Source organism: Abramis brama (assembly GCF_963993115.1).
Source record: "Abramis brama genome assembly, chromosome: 3".
Lineage (NCBI taxonomy): Eukaryota > Metazoa > Chordata > Actinopteri > Cypriniformes > Leuciscidae > Abramis > Abramis brama.
This window is the reverse complement of record NC_139965.1, coordinates 11,709,968-11,726,474: the sequence shown is the minus strand read 5'-3', so window position 1 is coordinate 11,726,474 and position 16,507 is coordinate 11,709,968. Positions and strand designations below refer to the sequence as shown.

General features: G+C 37.7%; 1 protein-coding gene across 8 annotated transcripts in view; it reads right to left on the bottom strand.

The window, feature by feature from the left end:
• Positions 1-16,507, bottom strand: part of clcn3 (chloride channel 3) — a 56,100-nt gene that overhangs the window by 20,344 nt on the left and 19,249 nt on the right. For 5 of the 8 annotated variants that reach the window (XM_084109655.1, XM_084109651.1, XM_084109654.1 and 2 more), the window contains exons 3-5: positions 4,578-4,744; positions 3,603-3,702; positions 1,138-1,325 (exon numbers count right to left, since the gene is read on the bottom strand). In XM_084109655.1, the coding sequence (XP_083965781.1) occupies positions 1,138-1,325; positions 3,603-3,702; positions 4,578-4,744 (455 nt within the window). Of the gene's footprint in view, positions 1-1,137; positions 1,326-3,602; positions 3,703-4,577; positions 4,745-15,352; positions 15,556-16,507 lie in introns of those variants that run through there. The other 3 variants (XM_084109658.1, XM_084109653.1, XM_084109657.1) reach the window with 2 other exon arrangements.

Genomic DNA, 16,507 nt, shown 5'->3' with positions numbered 1-16,507 from the left:
GAAAGTTTTAAATATATATACATTTGTTTCAAACAGTATTTTTAAAAAACATTATAAATGTCTTTACTGTCACTTTTGATCAAGTTAATCCATCCTTGCTTAAAGGTGCAGTAAGCAATTTCTGAGAAACACTGTTGATATTTTAAAATCGACAGCCAAACAAACCCACCCCTCTCTTCATTGCTCCTCCAACAAAATGCACGAACATGCAATGGCATCTCCAGACACCCAATGACACTCAAAACTGTCCTGTTACTATAACATCACAACAACAGCATATCTTGGCTCTGTGAAACACCAATGTTACTCATTTATGGTGCAGAAACAAGGCAACCTCAGGATCTGTTTTCAGATCTTCCCGCTTCTGTCTCTCCAGCGCTGGAAAGCTTTTCTAATATTAACACGGGTCCTAAAGCTCTTGCCTGATCATAACCCTTCTTTCCCAGTGATATTCCTCTGAACTTTTCTCTTTTGTAATGTCTCTCAGCCATCTCTCTTTCTACAGTCCTTCTTCAAATCTCCCTCTTACTCACTCTCTCCTCGCCATCTCTGAGAGGACACGCCCCCTACTGCTGATTGGCTCTCTCTCTCCTCCATCATGAGAGGACACGCCCCCTACTGCTGATTGGCTCACTCTCTCCCCTCCATCATGAGGACACGCCCCCTACTGCTGATTGGCTCACTCTCTCTCCTCCATTATGAGAGGACACGCCCCCTACTGCTGATTGGCTCACTCTCTCTCCTCCATCATGAGAGGACACGCCCCCCACTGCTGATTGGCTCACTCTCTCTCCTCCATCATGAGAGGACACGCCCCCTACTGCTAATTGGATCACTCTCTCTCCTCCATCATGAGGACACGCCCCCTACTGCTGATTGGCTACTAGAGTGTAGCTCTATGCTCTGTGGATCGGTCCAATCCACTTGGTTCTATCTCCTTTTTACACAGCCAGGAATATGTACAAACACAATATTCTCTTCAGCACACACACAGAACAGACATCTAGCAAATATTTACAAAATTGTTTGTTTGGGAGTTGATTCCCATTTTTAACAGCATTTCTCAGAAATCACTTACTGAACCTTTAATAAAAGTATTAATTTCTTTTAAAAAAAGAAGAAAAAAAAGAAACTGACCTCGGCCTGACCCAGGATGAGTTCAGCCCATGTCTTCCACTGAGGACACTTGTCCCTCTCAGCAAACGTGGTCTCGTTGGAGCCCCAGCAACACTGCTCGTGATTAAACCACATGGCACTGAGACACACGCCCTCCTTCAGATCGTTCAACCAGTCGGCCGCGATGTCGATCAGCCCAGCTAACGCTCCTGAGGGGACAAGGATGAAGACAGGCATTTGTGCAATTCTTCATGCACTACTGAAAGACAGATCCCTGTAACCACTGTGATATAGAAAGTTAAATATAACCTATTCAATTTAAAGGGGTCATGAACTGAGAAATCTAAATTCCCCTGATCTTTTGACAAACAAGAGGTCATTGAACTATAAAAACATCCTGTAAGTTTCAGAGCTCAAAACTTCCTTGTAAGTCTAAAAACCGCTTATATTGAAGGCAACACATCTACAGGACAGGGTGTGGAATGTGCTACTTTACTACGTAATGGCTCGCTAAACACCAGCTCTGCAGAAGAAGCTCAACGCCTGCTTCTACATCACTGCCTGTCTAGCCCCGCCCTCTGATTTGGGGTTTCAGGTTTGGCACGACATGAGGGTGTTTTTTCATTTTCATTTTTGGGTGGACTAACCCTTTAAAGTGCACTGATAACCACCATGATCCTGGAGATACAATAGAAAGCCAAATGATAAAATACTCACCAATTTTATTTACTGTGAAGTTACTGTTCTGTAATAGGTTTACTGTATGTAGCTTTGAATAAACATCTGACAAATAATGCAAATGCTCTAGCTCAGGGTGAATTAAGAAATAAGCTGAGTTCAGCAAAGTGTGTTCAGAAGATTAAACCTTATGGCTCAAAGATGTGTGTGTGCTCGTGTTAAGTGACCACACTGTGGAGGAAAATGTGTGTGTGAAGGTCTTTGTGGACCTTGTGTGCAAATGAGTGAGTGGGTGGATAGATGTGTGAAAGTGAGTTGGAGAAAAGCAGTGTGTGTGTGTGTGTGTGTGTGTGTGTATCTGTGTACTTGTATGACTGCCTTTGTGAGGACCGGTTTGAGTTTTAGACCATCGGGGTGAGGACAAACAGAGTAAAGTAAGGATATCTTGGCCGGTCCTCACTTTCTGAGACCCTGTTTAAAGTCCTGTTTGAGGGTCAAGACTTGGTTTCAGGGATTATTATTAAAGGTAGGGTAGGTAGGATTTTACTAAAAAAAAAAAACATTCCAAATTTGTTTAAACTGTCTTTATATACCAATACATAATTAAAATATAAGTACTCTGAAAAAGAGAGTATAAAAATCGAGTGTCTGTAGACCTCTCACGACTGTTGTAAACACAGCTAATTATTTCCATTCACTCCCACCCCTCCCTTCTGGGCTCCTTCCAAAGCCACGCCCCCAAAACACATGAACGCGCGAGAGGAAGGAGCGCAGTGCATGCAGTGACATCATGTCAGAATCACATGTACTAAAATACCTAACTTTATCACTATAAATATAAACAAATAAGATGGCTTTTAGTACTCACTATCAATCTAGCATATCGATACTGGTAAAGTTTAAAATATATTTTGTTTGATTCGGTAACCAGCTATATTTATAAGGCAAAGCTAAAAACAGGTTGCATTGATACACGTTTTTCCATTACCATCAGTTAAACTGTGATGAAGGTGAATTTCGTGTAAGATTCATAACATATACGGTGTTTTGCATGTAAGAGTTTCCATGATGAAAACATTGTTGACTCTGATGAGGACTAACGTTACACTCCGGTGACAAGTACCGCATCGTCGGTTCGAGGACAGGTCCGGGGTCGAGGGCGAAGCAGAGGAGGTCGTTCAAGAGTGCGGGCAACCAGGGTCCGAGGAAGTAGTTTTTGCCTTGTTTGCCTTCGCTGACTGCATATGCAGGTGCTTTGAATTTTGAATGCTTTTTCTCTGCCATAATTTTACTCCTCGTAGGTTCAGCGCCTCTCTTGCACTCCTCAAATCAAACGGGTGCGCGCGCATATGGGCAGATCTTGTAGCAACAGTGGTGGTAGCCATGGTTGCGAGAGTGAGTGACAGTCGCCCAAACCAATCAATTGTTTCGTCCTGGATGGAAATAATGAGCTGTGTTTATTGCAGATTAAAAGGTCTACAGTCACTCGATTTTTAAACTCTCTTTTTCAGAGCACTTACATTTTAATTATGTATTGGTATATAAAGACAGTTTAAACAAATTTAAAAAAAAGTTTTTTATAAAAATCCTACCTACCCTACCTTTAAGGGTAGGTTTAGGGTCAGGGTTCGGGTTAGGTGGTTAGGTGTGATCTGTAGGGTTAGGTAAGAAGCTGGAGATTGCATTGCATCACTAAATGACCTCACAAAGATAGATTGTGATAGTACAAGAGCATGTGTGTGTGTGTGTGTGTGTGTGTGTGTGTGTGTGTGTGTGTGTGTGTGTGTGTGTGTGTGTGTGGTGTTTACCTGATGCAAGTCCTGTTAGCGTGACCACCAGCCACCCTGACCAGGCGTCGTACAGACTCTTCGTGAATTCCCATGCTGATTCCTTCTTTTTACTGTTTATCTACACGGAGGAACAAAACATGAGAAAATACAGCTGCAAAAAAACCTGCCGATTCAGGATGTGAGTCAAGTTTCTATGTGCCAGACTCCCAGTAGCTGGTCACTTTTAAAACCACAGTATCACTTCCTGTTCGGCAGGAAGATCGTTTAAATGCTACGCTTGGACTGCGCTGAATCGCATTTGTCGTATGACTGATTTTAACTTAAATACTCCATAATGTGAAGCACTTCTTTTATTATTCATTTGCTATGATTAACCATATATTTTGGTTTGCATCAAGTTTACACAAATAAATAAAAAACATTCAAATACTAAAACAATCATAATACATAAAATGGAGATTGAGTTTGTTTCCAAAAATAAATAAATAAATAAATAAATAAATAGAGATGTGTTCAATTTTCCGAAAAATAAATAAATATGTAGATAAATAAATAACAAATAAATGCTGAAGATAATAATAATAATAATAATAATAATAATAAATACATATGATATGGAGTTAAATAAATAAATAAGAGACACAGTTCAAGTTTTCAAAAATAAAGTAAATAAATATGTAGAGATGGAGTTCAAGTTCCTCCCAAAACATTAAGTAAATAAACAAAAATGAAATGTCAAATTTCATTGAAAATTTCATGAAATTTATCAAAAATAGATAAATAAAAGTAGATTAAGTTCCTTTCATGTGTGAAGTGTTTAATTCATTAGATTTAAAAATGGCCACATCATGAATAAAAACTATATTGATACATACATACACATATATACTGTATATGTACACATACAGTAGTGTGACGTAAACCTACTCAAACCCCGATCTAAAGGTTCACATGGTCCCACACACAGATAAAGAGCAGCTGATGCGCCGTTACCTTGCGGTGGCGCTCTCGGTCTTTGCACTTCTCCCGAACCCAGTCGATGGTGTGGAAGTCGTCGTAGGTTCCCACACCGGGAATGGGCTCCTCCAGCAGGTCCAGCAGGTGTGTGGAGCTACTGGCCCCGCCTCCGCCCCCCCCGTTAGACATGGCGTAGTTCGACCCTACACACACACACACACACACACACGAGGAGTGAGCGGTTGCTGTTAGTGTGGTAAAAACTAGGGCTGGGTATTGACACAAATTTCACAATTCGATTCGATTTCGATTCACAAGCTTGCAATTCGATTCAATTTCGATTCCGATTCGATTCAATATCGATTATTTTGGATATCAGGTACAATACATGGCAAATTTCAAATCTCTTAACAAATCTCTTATCTAGTGCTGTAAACTATGGGAGTCAGTTGTAGCCTACTTAGGCTTCATTAGCCTACTGTAATATTGAAGGTAAAACTTGACTGATTTGTATACAAACACTTAAATTCCACTTTTATTTAATTTTATAATAATAAAGATATATAAAAATGTAAATATTTAAATGGTAGCTGTTATAAAAACTTGCTAGATTTATTCAAACATGCATTAAATATGGAAGAACATTAAAAATTATAATGAATATGTAATATGGTGCATATATTTAGCAAAATGCTCCTCTCTAGAGTTAATTTTTCTAGCTGACTAACGAGTTTATGGTCACTTATGATAAGTTGTACTCTAACTTTTAACTAGGGGTGTGACGGTTAGTATATAACCGTGAGACCGACGGTTATAGTTGAACACCGTCATTACAAATCTATAACCGCCAAAACAGTGTTATTAAAATATTTTTTACAAACATTTTTTATCATAGAGAATGTTTAAATACTAATTAAAAACAATTGTTAACAGTCTGTGTTATTAATGGTCTACGTCGTTTCCAACTGTATTTGATTCTTTGCCAAGTAGGCTACCCACTTGACCGACCGCCAATCATCTGAGATAGAAATAAAAGCTATGATATAGTGATGTGCCATCATTATGAGATTTATGAAACAAATGAAAAACATTTGCAATAATAAACATTAGCAATGAACATTTGCAATCGTCAGACATGATTTTTACCACTTCATTAAGTTTTGCTTTGTAGAAAGCCTTTCTTTAAAGCGAATTTCATTTTGTACAAATTGTATCTTAATTTTAATAAATGTTTCATCAACCAATTGCATGTATTTAATAAATAAAAAGCAAATATAGGAGACAATATAATAACCGTGACATGAAGGCTCCGATGCGCCGCGTTCACTTGCATTGTGAAGTTGAACTAGAGCGCATCTTATCGTAAATGAATGAAACTCAGCGTAGGCTATGCCTCATACATTAGCATTAAATATCTTTGCTGCATCCTTTCTAGAACAGACAAGGGCTTTCTTGCGGCTCGATTCAGCAGAGCACTGCATCGTCCATAGACCGCAAAACAATCAGCTGATGGTGGGCGGGTGCGGCTTTGAAATCTGGTCAAAAAATTTTGGTGCTGATGATGAGTTTTGTGATGCGGTTGCGGATGAACAAATACCCCATCCGCGTATCTCTATTTATAACAACATTGAACACTACACAAATATTAATTTTATTCAAAGTAAGTTGTCCTATAACAGACGAACGTAGCAACAGTTGAAAACAGTTAGTAAAAACCCTAGTAAAAACACTGTACATCAACTCAAACTGCATCAAAATAGGAACGATTCAATATTTGCAAATTTATAATTATTTGTTTTTAACCGATTCACAATGAGATTCGATGTGATTTTGATTAATGAATCGATTCTGTATTTTTTTAATGCATTCATAGGATTATTTAAGTTTATTGCACCAATAAACTTGAAAGTGAACTTTAAATACATGTACATATAGAAGAGCTGCACGATTCCGGATAAATTAAGAATCACAATTTCAAACAGAGATCGCGATTCTCCCACGATTATGAATAGACAACTAAACAAAATAACATGTAAATTACTAGAGGTTCTGACAAAATATTAATTGCTGCCAACTATTTCAAATGTTTAATTTGAATTAATAAAAAAAACAAAAAAACAATGAATGATTTAATGACTCACTCATAAAGACTTCACTTGTTTCATTACTGGACGAATCAGCGTTTTTGAACAAATCTCTTGAATGAATGATTCAATGACTCACTCATAAAGACTTCACTTGTTTCATTACTGGACGAATCAGCGTTTTTGAACGAATCTCTTGAATGAATGATTCAATGACTCACTCATAAAGACTTCACTTGTTTCATTACTGGACGAATCAGCGTTTTTGAACGAATCTCTTAAATGAATGATTCAATGACAAACACATTTTTAACAGTCACTTGTCGCCACCTACTGGTGTAACGATGTAATGATACAATCGTTATTTGAAGCACCAAGTTACTTTCAAAAGGTGATTTGCACGTTTATATCCAAACAATAAACAATTCAAAAGTCCCATGTTTCCAAGATAGATGTGCAATTGCATCGGCAGGATGAGATCGATGATTCGACGAGTGAATCAATACACCCTTACTATTTTAGTAGCTCTTACGTGAGGTTAGTGAACTGAACAAACCTCAACTTAAGTCATTCAAATCTGCGACGCACCAAAACTGCACCTTCGTTCAACACTCATTACAGCATCTTGATGCCCACAGTGGCCGACTCAACGAAGGCCGAGATCTGGGTCATCTGGACGCGTGTGTGTAGGCCGTACACACGATCAATGAGGCTGTCACCGCAGCTGATTATCAGCTAATCAGCTTTACCACACAGACCCGAGCGACACACGGCACAGCTACTGCACACCGTCACACGCTAGAGAAACACTCACTTGTACACACTTCCCTTTTCTAGAAACAAATCTACCCGGCAACTCAGAAAACGGCTCACAGCTAACAAGGTTACACTGATAAAAAAATAAAATAAGCTACTGTAAACCCAGAAATAGCACATGAAATGTCATTCTTACAAATATAAATACATGCACCTGTGATGAGGACAAACACAGGCCGAAGATAAACATCTAGCATTCAGCGTTCAGCCGAGATCAGCATCTAGACTAGCATGAGATGGAAAATGTGTGTGTGGCTGTAGGTCTGTTATTAATAAGGGCACAAACCACAGGAATGACTCATCTGCCAAAAAAGTAAGCATGAAATCATAGTGAAAGCTAAGATGAAATCATATTGAAAGAATTCTACCAATATTATTACTGTATTGTTACTGTTAGTATTTTTAATAATCAACAGCTAATAGTAATTCTCATTTTAATACTTTAGCTGGACAATAACTTTATTCTAGAGCTGCTGTAAAGCCCAAACAATCTCTGTTACTTTAGTTTCCTATTATCACTGTAAAGCTGCTTTGAAACAATTATATTGTTAAAAGCGCTATATAATTGAAGGGGACTTGATTCATTGTTGTGTTATTAATAATTTTTTAATTAATTATGCATTTTGTTTATTATTTAATTATTATTAATATTGTTAATAATAAACAGCTAATAGTTTGTTTTAATAATTTGTTAATATTAATAATATTATTATTTGTATATATTTATTATTTAGCAATAAGCAATTTTATTATTTGTGTATTTTTCATAAACACCTATTCTTATTTTAATACTAAATAAATATGAATAATATTGTTTAGTGTGAACGATTTGCTTATTCTATTATTGTTATTATTATTTATTAATTCATATATTTTAATTATTAATACATTTTCTTTTTTAATAGATAATGGCTATTATTTCATGTTAATACCTTTTAATATGAATACAATATTAATTCATATTTTGTATTGTTTTGAGTTCATATTAATAGCTTATTGTATTGTTATTTAATAACTATTATTTATTAATTATTTTACTTTTTGTGAAATAGATCTATTGTTCTCAATTAGTATATTTTTAATAATAGCTGACGGCAATTATTTCACTTAATACTTTAAAATATTAATATAATTTATCAATATTCATGTTTTGTGCTAATATTGATAGCTTATTTTATTATTATTATTTTATTTTATTTTATATACATTTATTAGTCAAATCTGTTAGAACTCAATGGCAGAGGATTAGTAGAGTATGACACTGAAGATCATTAGCTATTAAAAATATACAAGGCCAAGGCACTCGAGAATTTACAAAAAACAATATATAAAGCCTTTATTTGTCCATGGCAATAACATTTTAAACACAATCACATATAGCCGTCAGGGTGTGGACAAACAACACACTCAGACTCCTTTCATACTGCAATCTATTAGTCATGTGACAGTCACCTGATTAGGATTTTTAAGATTTCACAAGGGGGAATTTAAATCTTTAACAATATCGAGAGAATCTATAAACTCAAAATATATTTAAAGTCCCCCTGTGGTGAAAATCAAGGTTTTAATGTTGTTTGTGTGTCTATGTGGTGTTTTGCTTTAAGACAAACCATGTGTAAATTCATAAGTCGACTCCATTGCTGAGTATTTTCTGCTTAAAACTGCAGTGAACCAAAGACAGTCTCAAAAACACGCTTTGAAATCGCTGGTGTTTCTGACGTCACAAACTACCTTGTAACCAATCAGATCAACGTGTGATCGTCAACCAGGTGATCTCTGAGCTGAGTGAGTGAGTGAGTGGAGGCGGGGCTCATTTGCATATTCATAGAACCGCGTATACTAAATGAGGCAAGGGTGTCGAGTTACATTCAAGATATTTTAAGGCATGAATCATTTTTTTCAAAAGCAAAAAACATTTAAATGTAATTTTGGTGATCAAAGATGAGTTTTAAGGGATAAAATTATTGACTACCAGAAATCCCCTCAACATTCTTCACAGGAACAAGATTAATGCGTTTAAACAAACTGCAGAGATTAAACCAGACCACAGCTCGTTTCATCTGACACACACGTCCCCCTCCCGAGCCGTCACGACTACAGCGAACCAAAGCGTCCCGCTGACTCACAGAGAGCAGAGAGACCCTCGGGCCGACTCAAGGCCACAACAGCAGACGTGTTTCACTGAAGAGTGTGTGCGTGTGTGAGAGTTACAAGCCAAACCTGCAATTCAAGCTTCCACAAAACTGCATGTTAAAGGGGTCATATAATGCCATTTTACCTTCATTAGTATTGTAAGAAAACACTCATTTTACCTGGTCAAAAACAGCTCTGTTTTCAGCACGCCGTTTAAGTGCATGTGTCTTTAAATGATAATGAGCTTTGCTCACCCCACCTCTCTGTTCTGTGCGCACACCGTTTGTAATAACACAATAACCATAACGCGTTGTTCATTATAAACGTGGGATTATGAATTAGATTGAGAACGTCATACATAGAAAACATGCCGGAATGTACCCTGAGTGTAAACAGCCGCATTCATCGTGAAGCGTGCAGCAAGCGATTTGCAAAGATTAATATAAAGATTAATATAAAGGTTAATAAAACGTTACACTCACTTCTTCTTCTGGAGGTGCAGCAGGAACACGAATAGTTGGTACCGATCCTTTTTTCAGGAGCAGCTTCTTAGCAAAACCAGCTTTATAACATTACTGACCCTTGTTTGTAAAGCAGTCTAGTGTGTGAAATGATTCGCGCAAACATGAAAGCATCGACGTTGATCGTGGGGAATATTCCCTTCGAAAACAAAACTTAGCCACTGCGTCTTCAGCGGTTCGGATTTAGGAACATCAAAATGATGCTGTGTTCCTTATTACACCCAAGAACAGAACACCACAATCGCTTAGACGCCATTCTGCTCATAGACAGTGCTCCAGCGTATCAACAATGACCGCGCCGGCGGGTCCGCGCGGGCTATGATTGACAGCTCGCTCACGAGCGAGGGCGGGTCTGTGTTGAAACGCTGCTGTCAATCAACAATCGTGGGAGGGGCGTCTGATCTTGTGACGTCACAAGGTCGAACGGCTTGATTTGAGACAGGGGAAAACATATAAGAAGATAAATAAAAAAAACACTGGATGGATTTTTATCATTTTATGATGGTTGTGCACAGGCACTGCCAACACACATTTCAGTACAATCAACTTGTAAAAGTGCATATACCATTATATGACCCCTTTAAAGTCCATTTGCTTCCTATAGATCATCTGGTCTTTTGATGAAAAATTGCACGTTTAGCGTGTCCCTGATCCTCCTACAACAGTGTAAACACACGAGACGGGCTGTGGCCTTTTACACCGGCCTCTTTCACAATGTTGCACTGCTTACGGGAGGAAATTTATTTAAGCATGGTTAAATTATCGGCAGCTTAAAGCATAATCAAATGAGCTAAAACATATGCACCAAAATACTGTTATTGTGAACAAAAAGCAGTGCTAAAGTAACCAAAGCGTTACTATGAAAAATAGAAACTAGTGTTTTATCCCCTTGTTTTACAGATCCTCCATCTAAACATTCTCAAACCTAGATGCATTTGCTTGAGAAGCAGCGCTGCATAAGATATTAAGAGTTACTTTTAGAGAATATGTCTTTAATACGAGTGTAATTTGTTCTTTTTATATTTTAAGTACAAACAAGTGAAAAATAAGTTTAAAAAATCTGCCAGTACAGAGAGACACAAAATACACTTAGATTTATTTTAATACTTCATTAATATCAATAATACTAATATTGCATTAATCATTTTAATAAATCAAAAGCTTACAGGATCACAAGTCTTAAAATCTGACGCTTTTCAAGTAAATTTAACTCGTTTTAGGGATTTTCAACTGAAAATCGAGACAAAAACCGAATGAGTGAAGCCATTAAGTCTTACAGGATTTTATATCTTTAAAACTGCTTCACAATTGAACCATTTAGCAGTGCATCAGTTCGATTTAACATTACACTGAGAACGTCAGCCAAAGCGAACGTTTTAAAAGGACGTGCTATCTAACCCCGTGAGGTGAGAAGTGTGTGTGTTGTGTTCGGTTCGTGTTCGTCTGCACTCGCTAAATATGACAGAGACGTGTGTGTTTGCGCTGTGGCTCGTCTCACACTGAACTGCGGCGTTTGCTCACGGATTGAGTTTAAATAAACCCGACGCCATATTTAAAGAGGTTTTATGAAGCGAGTCACGCTGCTCCTCATCCAGGTCTGATAACAGGCAACGAAGAAGCAGATATATTATCAATATATATATATATATATATATATATTATCAGTTGTGCAATACCTGCATCAAAGTACTGACTTGAAAAGATCTGCTCAGTCAGGAAGGGGTTTAAAAAAAATAAAAATAAAAATTATCCAATGCATTGGGATTAATTCTGAGTTTCCTTTTTAATCCGAAGATGTGCGATGCAAGCAGCAACTTTCCAGTCTCTCCCGTGAATCAATCACAGAAGTGACTTAAACTGCAATTCATCGACTGGCCACTAGAGACCGGCTGCAACAGAGAGTCAATCCCATAAACCCCATGTTAAAACTTTACAGCCGAAAGAAATGTGTTTACAGCCTGGTGCAAAAAGTGGTTTTGGTCTATATAGCTCATTTTGCCCTTCATGAGAACTGTGAGGGGGTGAATTCATTTATAATGCCCCCAGATTCAAGATAAAGGGCAAAAATGCCCCTGTATGTCTTATATATTAATATCATTTAATATAGTTAACCAATATTACACGAAGAGCGCCGTTTTTCTCCAAATATCAGCATGATTACAAATGTGACACTGACTTTATACGACGTACAGTTTAATAAACAAGTTAATATTAAGTGACTTACATTTTAGACATCAAATCGCCAGTTTCGCTCTATTCCGCCAACGACAACAGTTCCAAACTAAGTCCACAGCACTGTCCAGCGTTTCTGAGCAACACACTAGTCGACGTGACGGTTTATCTTTACTGAATGAATCAGCTTTTCAAACAAATCAGCTGAATCAATGATTCAATGACTCAGACTGTAAAGTGCTTTCTTAAAGCTACACTGTGTAGGCTTTTCTCCCATCTAGCGGTGAAATTGTTTATGACTACCAACTGAATATTACTTTCTAGCCCCTCCCATTCCGAGGGCGTTTTAACTCCTACGGTGGCCGTATTATTTCAAATATGCCGGCTGTTGCGAGTAATCTCCCTCCTCGCATTCGTCACGGTGCCACTGAGTGTCAAAACGCGAAAGGCGAAGCTTGAATTTCCAGGTATGTCCCACTTTGGCTAATGTATTTTCAAGATGGAGGCGCAACATGGCTGCCGCCATTCGTATGTATTCTAAATGGCAGATTCTACGCTTACGAGAATACTTGATTAGTTGGTAGAAGTAATTACACATTAATGAGCAAATATCATTTTGAAAGAACAAAGTTTTTTGCTAAGAATCAACTTAAATTACACAGTGTAGCTTTAACGAATGAATCAGCCGTTTGAATGAATCGGTTGAATCGCAATGTCTCACTCATTAACAGTGACTTGCTGCCACCTCCTGGCAGGTTTAATTTCACATTTAAAGTATCTTTTCATTTTTTAAATAATTTCAAATAACAGTATTTAACGTTTAACATTTCAAAACATTATTAATGCATCTTTAACTGCTCCTCACTGATTAACTTAATATAAAGTTAATAAAGTTCTTACAAACAAAAGTTGATCAAGTTATACATTAGATTACAATTTCTCAACCTGAAAATCTCCCGTTTAAACCTACATGAAAAATCTGAAAAGCACCATTTATTTAATTTATATGTTTGTTCTGTTGTATTTATTTGTGCTATTGCTCGTAATTTGATTATTTGTTCCCATTTTATTACTTTTATTACTATTACTGTTTAAATGAGTTAATCTAGTAGCTTTTGGTGTCATAACCTTATTTATTATGTTTACATGTATCAAAAATAACGAGAACCATACTAGGCTTGTTTTATAGGCCCATTTTCTTTTGCTTTATTAATTTTGTTGTGGGGCCAGTGAAAAAGCCCTGTATTAGAAAAGCTTTCCAGCGCTGGAGACAGAAGCGGGAAGGCCTGAAATCTGACGCCGAGGTTGCGTTGTTTCTGCGCCATACGCGAGTAACATTGGTTTTGCTCAGTTTCACAGAAACAAGATATGCTGTTGTAGTGATGTTAGTCAGAGTGTACTCAAGTGAAAGTACAAGTACTGAGGGAAAATTTTACTCAATTAAAAGTATCTGGCCAGAATCGTACTTAAGTAAAAGTAAAAAAGTACCACATTAAAATTGTACTTGAGTAGAGCCCGCATAATGTAGCAGCATAATGAGGGTCCCTACATGCATACCAAAGCATTGAGAACTTTGTAAGTGTACAGACAGTTTGTTTTGCGCAAGCTCACCGAGTTCTACACTTTCGCAAACCTGTCATTATTATTGGCAATAAGCTTAAGATGCAAATAAGAGATTCACTGAAATGTATTTGATATTCTTGCTGCTGCTCTGGTGCACTCCACTACGCAGCGCTCTGTTTGTTGTTCGGATGACTGAAAGTCCAGCGGTCTCGCTCATCAGTGTCAGAATGATTGAAGAAGGAGGGGCTTACCGTTCACAGAAGGGTGTTAACAGTGAACGAATGCCTGGTAAAATGTAAGTAGATAAACATTTAATATTTGACCACTGTTTTACAATAGAAATGTTCAACAACTGACAGTATCCGGTGACGCAAGTTACTCAACTATTTTATTATTATTAAATTCTGCCTTTTTGAATTGAAAATATGCTATAATTTCCTTGATTCATGTAGAGAGAATGTATGCATACTTAAAAATAAAATATTATTTGCTAATAGTTTAAATTATTTCACTAATAAGCCTTTCTTTTTCTTTATTCACTGAAAGCTCTTTTATAATTAATTAATAATACCCAATTTTAGTTTGGGCTAATGCCTCGAATATCCACAGACCTTAGCACCGCCCCTGCGGAGGGTCACAGAGAATAGTGATGGATTATTCTTCAAGTCATGTGACTTTTATCCCTAATGCATTACAGCACTCACACAGAAGAGAGCAACAAGTCTCATGTTGGAATTATGAATTATGAATGACAGGCAAATTCAACAACTCTGTGTTACTTTAGTATTATTGAGATAGTATAGTTTTACTAATATTTTTGTATTAGTTTTGATATTGCAACTAGCTGAAATAAAATAAATATAAGTAAAGTAAGCAATGGAAAAGCTTTTTTAGGGTTTTAGTTCACTATAATAACCCTATAATCCAGGACGCAACCACAAAAATACATAACAAACACCTTGAGATCTCCTGAGATAAGGGTGCAAAACACACACTCACAGATGCTGCAGTGTCTGTTTACTAAGTTTGTGATATTTGCTATGCTCTAACACAAACCCAATGCCATCAGTAGATCTAAACTAAATAATTATCTGATTTTGGTATAGCAAAACAAGTCTAGCAACACACACATACGCATGCACACAATACACGTATGTCACAAGGAATCAAATAAATAAATAAATCACATTTTAATTCTGATAACGCACATAAAAAACAACACACTGCAAGCATTCGCATGAGTGTGCGAGACGAGTGGACTGTCGCATTATGTGCGTTACTGCACCTGTGTTGTAAATGCAACACGTTTATTATGAGTGCATTGCAACACACTCCCACTGATGTAATAACACACACCTATATTAGTGCGTGTGAAAAACTGTCTGCTGTCAGCAAACGCACTCAAAGCTTACCGACACTGACAACACACATGATGCGTGAGGTGCGCGCGCGTACGCATATATATATAATAAATTATAGGCGATGAGTGTGTCGGTCCGCGGTCGGTCGGACAGTGACGTACCTCTGCCGGTCAGCTCGTGCAGGGGGATCGTGTCCCCTCCACCGTCGTACGGGAGATACGGGTCTGCGGAGACCTCCTCCACGCCGATCATCGCGATCCTCGGGTCACAGGCGCGCTCGGGCAGCAGGAGAGAGAGCGGCGGCCATGACCAGCAGCGCTGAGTGAGTGAGATTGAGAAGACAGCAGCGTGATTGCGTCACTCCAGTGCGTCAATGCGGCAGCCGATGACGTCAGCACGTTCGAGACGCGCTCACACACACGTCGCACATTCCGGTTCGGTTTATTGTAAACCTATTTTTTATTTAATTTTTTGTTATTATCTTATTGGATGTCTTGTTATAGTTGTTAATGTTTCGTGTTTTTCTTATGTCTAATAAAAATAAAAAAATAAAAAAATGTAGCGTTCGGTTTGCTAGCCTGTCTGTTTCTATCATTGACATGATTCTACCATTTCAAAACCTTAGACCAATCAATTTCTAAGGCTTTTTTTTGCCATTTGTGATTAATAATTTTACAATTTCTGATGATATTTTTTTCCGCTCCATTCTGTCACCTGATGGAGTTTTAGTTCCTTGCCACTGTCGCCTTTGGCTTTTGGCTTGCTTAGTTGGGGACATTTAATATTCAACAATATTATTGATCTGCCTGCATTGAGAACTGAACTGAGACGGATGATGACATATGACATGATATATAAATTAACTAAATTAGTAAAGCTGCTTAGAAACAATCTGCATTGTAAAAAGCGCTATATAAATAAAGGTGACCTGTTGACACACACACAAGCACCTAGAACCTTATTTCAGTGCTCAAAAAAGTAGAGCTTCACACACACACACACACACACACACACACACACACACACACCCCACAATCACCATTTACCTTTAGCAATAATCCTGCTGTTGCCAGGCAACAGCTCTGGACTGTGCGAGTAGGTCACCCATAGGCTTTGTTATGGTGTTTAAATCAAAGCGCCTCAGTCCTGTCAGTGTTTTCTGCTTCAGAAATCATCACACGCGGAGTATTGAAACCGAACACCTGTGAGGGTGAAGCGCCACAGACCCTCTTCATCACACCGAGGTTATAAACAGCAACACACAACTGACACGTACTCACACACAGCAACAACCGGAGTAAGTGATACCAGTCTAA